At 51.6% G+C, this 6,217-nt stretch overlaps 3 protein-coding genes across 3 annotated transcripts in view; 1 reads left to right on the forward strand and 2 right to left on the reverse strand.

The window, feature by feature from the left end:
• Positions 1-520, forward strand: part of C1qtnf4 (C1q and tumor necrosis factor related protein 4) — a 1,161-nt gene extending 641 nt beyond the window's left edge. Inside the window, exon 2 of the mRNA XM_013029955.1 lies at positions 3-520. Within this exon, the coding sequence (XP_012885409.1) occupies positions 3-385 (383 nt within the window). The 3' untranslated portion in view covers positions 386-520. The remainder of the gene's footprint in view (positions 1-2) is intronic.
• A 1,110-nt stretch (positions 521-1,630) lies between these two features.
• Positions 1,631-3,096, reverse strand: Fam180b (family with sequence similarity 180, member B). Its single transcript, XM_013030027.1, has 3 exons — positions 3,015-3,096; positions 2,210-2,280; positions 1,631-2,010 (listed from the first exon to the last, which is right to left on the reverse strand). Exons 1-3 carry the CDS (start codon positions 3,094-3,096, stop codon positions 1,645-1,647), a joined length of 519 nt encoding a protein of 172 aa, XP_012885481.1. The 3' UTR covers positions 1,631-1,644.
• A 1,735-nt stretch (positions 3,097-4,831) lies between these two features.
• The window catches only part of Ndufs3 (NADH dehydrogenase (ubiquinone) Fe-S protein 3, 30kDa (NADH-coenzyme Q reductase)), a 10,310-nt gene continuing 8,924 nt past the window's right edge, over positions 4,832-6,217 (reverse strand). Inside the window, exon 3 of the mRNA XM_013029957.1 lies at positions 4,832-5,105. Within this exon, the coding sequence (XP_012885411.1) occupies positions 4,911-5,105 (195 nt within the window). The 3' untranslated portion in view covers positions 4,832-4,910. The remainder of the gene's footprint in view (positions 5,106-6,217) is intronic.

Genomic DNA, 6,217 nt, shown 5'->3' on the forward strand with positions numbered 1-6,217 from the left:
TCGCCACCGGCCGCTCGCCTTCGACACCGAGCTCGTCAACATCGGCGGCGACTTCGACGCCACCGCCGGCGTGTTCCGCTGTCGCCTGCCCGGCGCCTACTTCTTCTCCTTCACCCTGGGCAAACTGCCCCGCAAGACGCTGTCGGTGAAGCTCATGAAGAACCGCGACGAGGTGCAGGCCATGATCTACGACGACGGCGCGTCGCGGCGCCGCGAGATGCAGAGCCAGAGCGTGATGCTGCCGCTGCGGCGCGGCGACGCCGTCTGGCTGCTCAGCCACGACCACGACGGCTACGGCGCCTACAGCAACCACGGCAAGTACATCACCTTCTCCGGCTTCCTGGTGTACCCCGATCTCGCTCCCGCCGGCCCGCCGGAGCTCTGAACCCCGGGCTGCAGAGGAGCCCGGGCGGGCCCTGGGGCGTGCATGCCGAGCCGGGACCCGCGGCCCGAGCGCCCCGCCGGCGCCTGCCCGACGGCCGGCCCAGGGCGGCTAGACTCTGCCAATAAAGTGGGCCTGTGCCGGTCAGCCCGACGGTCCCCTTGTCTTGACTGCGACGCCATCACCCGCGGGTTGGCAGCCTCAGGGCCTCTCTCCTCCCCGTGGGGTCTCCCCTGTCTAGGGCATCCTTGAATCTGAGTTCCCATTGGCCTATGTATGAGCTTACTCTCAGAGCCCAGGCGATCCTTTTCTATAGCAAGATTCTTCATCACACTACCATACTCGGAGCACAGGACTCGGGCAAAGGGCATGGTCCTTCTGGGTGAATGTGGAAAGGGGATGAGGGGTGGATACCTGGTTGACTGCCTCCTGCCCTTTCCACATGGGGTGACTTGCTCAGGGCAAGAATACCACAGGGTAAGTGGTCTTATTCTGACACGGAAGGAAGGACACACTCAGAAAGCCAGAATGGAGCTTTTTTTGGGAAGAGCGATACATCATCAGTTACACTTATCCCAGCCTGCTTCAGCTAGTCTGTGGGTGGGTGGGTCCTCTCCTAGCCTAACTCTTTCCTCTGAGACTGACTGAGATGAAACTGAAGACATTTCTTGGCTTCTCTCTCCCCCAAAAGGTAATGTTCCTCCACTTGTTTGTCTCCACTCCTCCAGTGAACAGAACCCAACAAATCCATTCTACATTTGCAGCCCAAATGGAGAACTCACAGATCTGGGACCCCAGACGCTTGGTCAGGCTTGAAATGAGTACATTAGGATTGGAGGCCAAACATACATTTCTTTGAATTGCATAGGATGGACTTAGAGGCTGACTTCCACTTAATTTGCCGCAGCTTCTCTTTAATTTTCCTTTAGATACATTTCTCAGTCCTGACCCCTGGAGCACACAACCCACTAGTCTGCAACTTTTGCCCTTTGCTCTGTTGCCTATTCACAGTCTCCCACTCTTATCCTTTAAGGTTCAGGGAACAAAGGGGGTAGGGATAAAAATGGGTAGGAAAGATACAATAAACCAAGCCCAGTTATCGAAGTAGGTCTCCATTTGGAGACCTCCATTTGTCTTCAGTTCCGTCTCCAAATGGAGACCTACTTCCCAATATGAGTCAGGCGCAGGTTGAAAGGGTGGAGATGGGGGAGGGGGGTGATAGCAGGTGACAGGAGAAAGGGAAAGGGTACAAGGATGGAAATTCAAGGCCACACTGAAGGGAACTGGCCCTTGCAGAAGCCCTTGCACAGGTCCCAGAGTGTTTCCTGTGCCAGGTAGGTGAAGACCTGGACCCAGCGACCACTCTCTTCAGTTTCATTAGCTGCATGGACCCGGTAGATGCAGGACAGGGTGGTGAGGAGCAGATGTTCAAAGTCTCTAGGGCTAAGAGGAGGCCCATTGTGCAGGTCCTGGAGCCGCTGCAGATGCTGCCCAGCACTTTCTAAGTCACTGGGCACATGGTCCCGCAGAAGGAGCCTGAGTCGGCGGCCTGGACGTGTGGACGCTAACTCTTCATCCTGGAGGCGCAGCTGCCCCATGACATCCAGCTCCAGCCCAGACCACAGCAGCTGCAAAAGGAGCCATTTAAGGGGTGGGCTGGAGTCTAGGCAGAAGAATGGACTTGGGGGGGGGAGCATAAGCAGGCTGACCCATGCTAGGTTCCCCCCCACTCCCAGCAAGCCTGCTCTAAACCATACCTCTTCCCATCCCTGAGCTTAGGGACCTCCAGACACCCCCGCCCTCACGTCCCAAGCTGGGAGGAAAGACCTCAAACATCACTTCCGGGTCCTCTGGCTCCTGCAGGCCATCTCTCACACTTGCACTGTCTGTTGGCTGCCCTAGGCACCAAGCAGAACAGAATCAGATGCTTGCCACACTTCCCTCAACACCCTTTCCTGGTTCTACCAGTGCAGGAATGCCATCTTTTGCTCTCTCACCTGCCCATAAGTACACATAAGCACACTGACATACACCCTCCCAGGCATGTGTCTTGTGATCCCAGAGTGTTACACTATCCCGTTACTATCTCAGTAAGTGTCCAAACTCCTCCTTTAATTTGTACATACCCTTGCTAACAGGTCATAAGACTCCTCACCTCCCTATAGTAATCTGGGGAGTGACCTAGAACAGTGCAATGACTCTTCAGAGGATAAGTAACTCTAGGAAGGGTCTCCTCTTTCCTTGCTGCTGCTCAGCCATTGTGTAGACAGAATTATACAGGGCAGAATGTCCTTTGTGTTTTTCTGTCTCATACCCTGAGGTGTTGCCTAGCCCTTGAATTGGTTATCTGAAGCCCTGGACAGGTCAAAGGACCCTGCTTTGACTTATCATCTGGGTTGAGCCCAGAGTCCAACCCTGTTTGGGGCCAGCTTTAACAGTACCCACAGCAATCTTAACAGGTTTCATTTATTCCTTTCCATTATGGGGTTGGGATCCTCATATTTACCCACTACAGCAGACATCAGGCTGGTACCCGCCAGACCTACAGTTCCTCAGCCCTTATGAGGATTAGCTAACTGGTGTCAACCAGCAGCCTTCCTTGCTAATATCCATTCACTCTGAGTTCCTTTACCTGCATGGTGTTGTGTTGCAGTGACCCACAGGAGATAAATGGTCGCCACCAGACAAACCAGGAACTGCAGTGTGCTGGCCATGCTGCACCACCTTCTCAAGTCTTCTCACTAGCTCTCTGCTCCTTTATCTGCCTGCTACACACCACAGCCACAGCTTTCCACTGCAGGCTACTCAGGAGTTCTGTTCTGACTGTCAGTCTCAGGGCTGAAGGAAGTGCTGGCTGTGGCTTCCTTCACTTCCCAGGGGCTCTTCCCACCCTGGTTTTGGCAGTAGCAGCCTGTCCAGATGGGTGGGATATTTAATGAGAAAATGGGTGTTTGGTAGCAAACAGCTCTAGTTCGGCCCTTCCAAAGGGAACAATACTACCTGTCCTCATACTCAAAACATCCTGCTACAGAGGCCAGTCCCTGACATCGTCCAGCCCAGCCTCCAGGGAGCCCTTCAGCTGCCAAGAGCATCAGCTGCAAAGCATAGCCCCATACAAGGCAGAGCAAAGCACTCCCACCTCAGGCACTCAGCCATAGGAACGACCGCCAGATCAGCTGGGGTGGGGAGTATCAACAGCTCCTGGAAACTAGACAAATAGGCAGTTCCTCAGTGTTTTTTGCTAATGTTCTTGACTCAGACCAGAAACCAGGAAGATTATCCCTTTAGCTAGTTTAGATCGAATCATGATATAGGGAAGACACAGGGTTAAAAACTCAAAAATGAGTGATGTATTTTTTTTTTGGGTCCGGTCGTGGGGCCTGAACTCTGGGCCTGGGCGCTGTCCCTCAGCTCTTCAGCTCAAGGCTAGCGCTCTGCCACTTGAGCCACAGCACCACTTCCGGCTTTTTTCTTTTTGCTTGTGGTGCTGAGGAATCGAACCTAGGGCCTCAGGCATGCAAGGCAAGCGCTCTACCACTGAGCCACCTTCCCAGCCTGAGTGATGTATTTTTTTTTTGTCAATGCAATTTTTATAGTTGGATGGATAGTTTTTCTCAAAAGACAAAACTTAAGTAGTACACATACTTCTAAATGGTATGGGCATTGTGAGTGATGTATTCTTCCTGCCTTGGTGTTGGCTCATTTTTCTTGTGAGTGTCCAGGTGGGAGAGCTGCATTGGTGCCACCCAAGCTTCTGGACCCAACGGCCATCAGGCAGTCTGTTGAGATGAGGGGCTTCCTCAATCTGTAGTGAAAATCCTCCGGTTCTCATTAGAGGCCATGCTATACCCATCCTGAACCCTGTGGTCTCTAAGAATCACAGCTCCAGAATTCCTCTCAAATACTTCTGGCCCACAGGTCATCTGCAGCTGCATTATTTAGTTCCATTAAAACAGACCATAAGGGCAGTGGCTCATGCCTGTAATCCTAGCTACTCAGGAGGCTGAGATCTGAGGATCTCGGTTCAAAGCCAGCCCAGGGAAGGAAAGTCCATGAGACTTATATCCAATAAACAACCCAAAAACCAGAAGTGGTGCTGTGGCTCAAGCAGTAGAGCGCTCGCCTTGAGCTGAAGAGCTGAGAGACAGCACCCAAACCCAGAGTTCAAGCACCACAACAGACAAAAAAAAAAAAACACTAGAAAATCGGAAGTGGCGCTGTGGCTCATGTAGTAGAGTGCACACCTTGAGCTGAAGAGCACAGGGACAGCACCCAAGCCCAGACTTCAAGCCCTGCGACCGACCAAAAAAACCCCACAAAAAACAAAATCCAAACAAACAAAACAACAGACTGTACTTTGGCAAGGTCTTTGCCAGAACAAGAAACACCTGTTTGCAACTACCTCCTCCTGAGTCACTGTTACTTGTACCCATTAGAAGAAACACACAGGAGTTTTACATAGGAATTTATTTACAAGGACACTCATAGATAAGGTGTACTCTTTAAGATCCACATGTCTTCCCTGGAGCTACTTGGCTTCAGGTTTCTTGACTCCAGCTTCAAGCTTGAGACTCTCAGGGGGCTGACGATAGGCAGGGAAGGCTTCCCAGGGGCTGTTCAGGTCAAATTTTCGGAACTCTTGAGCCAACTCCACTGGCTCGGCCACCACCCGCTTTACCTCATCATCATAGCGTAACTGCAAGAGGGAAAAGGAGGCTTGTAGCTACCAAGACCACTTTCAGAAAGCCATCAGTGAGTCCCCCATCCCTTCTTTTTTTGTTGGTAGCATGGGCAAATAACTCAGGGCCTCAAGTCTCCTAGGCAAGCATGTACTCTATCACGAGTCAAGTCTTAAACAACTCCTCCCACCCTTTTTTTTGGTGCCAGTACTGGTGCTTGAGCAAAGGACCCTGTGCTCCTGGGATCCTAGTTTGGAGTCAGTCTAGGCAGACAAATCCATGAGACTCTTATCTCCAATGAACCAGCAAAAATTTGGAAGTGGAGCACCAGCCTTAGGCAAAAAAATTCTAAGGGGCAATGCCAGGCCCTGAGTTCAAGCTCTGATGCCAGCACACTCACGCACACACAAATTCATATGTATAGTGCCACTGAAATTCTTTATAAGGTGCTTGTAATCCCATCACCGGTCCTGCTTTAATGACCATTATTGTGGGTTGAACATCTAGGATTCTAGATATCCGGAGCAGAACAAAATAACACCCTGCTTTCAGGACATGGGGATAGATTGTGTCCTTAAGTCAGCGTTGTGCATTAAAGTGACCAATACAATAATTATAAATACACCAAACTGTATTTTTTTTTGGGGGGGGGGAGTCCAGGGGTGGGGCCTGAACTCTGGGCCTGGGCGCTGTCCCTCAGCTCCTCAGCTCAAGGCTAGCGCTCTACCACTTGAGCCACAGCGCCACTTCCGGCTTTTTTCTTTTTGCTTATGTGATACTGAGGAATCAAACCCAGGGCCTCATGCATGCAAGGCAAGCGCTTTACCACTGAGCCACCTTCCCAGCCCCTACACCAAACTTTATGCATCTATCATTTTATGCTCAGCACTCATTTAGTGCTACTGTTGTTCTCACTATACACCTGAGTAAATGGAGTTCTAGTTGAGTAACGTGAATGCTATAGCCCAGATTCTTAAGCCATTACAGTCCACCAACCTTATTCCTACTATGCATAGGATTCCCCAGGTTCCCTGCAAGTCTCTCCCTAAGAATGCCACACCAGCCGGGCGCTGGTGGCTCACGCCTGTAATCCTAGCTACTCAGGAGGCTGAGATCTGAGGACCGCGGTTCAAAGCCAGCCCGGGCAGGAGAGACC

The sequence above is a fragment of the Dipodomys ordii genome, unplaced genomic scaffold (assembly GCF_000151885.1).
Source record: "Dipodomys ordii isolate 6190 unplaced genomic scaffold, Dord_2.0 Scaffold125, whole genome shotgun sequence".
Taxonomy (NCBI): Eukaryota; Metazoa; Chordata; class Mammalia; order Rodentia; family Heteromyidae; genus Dipodomys; species Dipodomys ordii.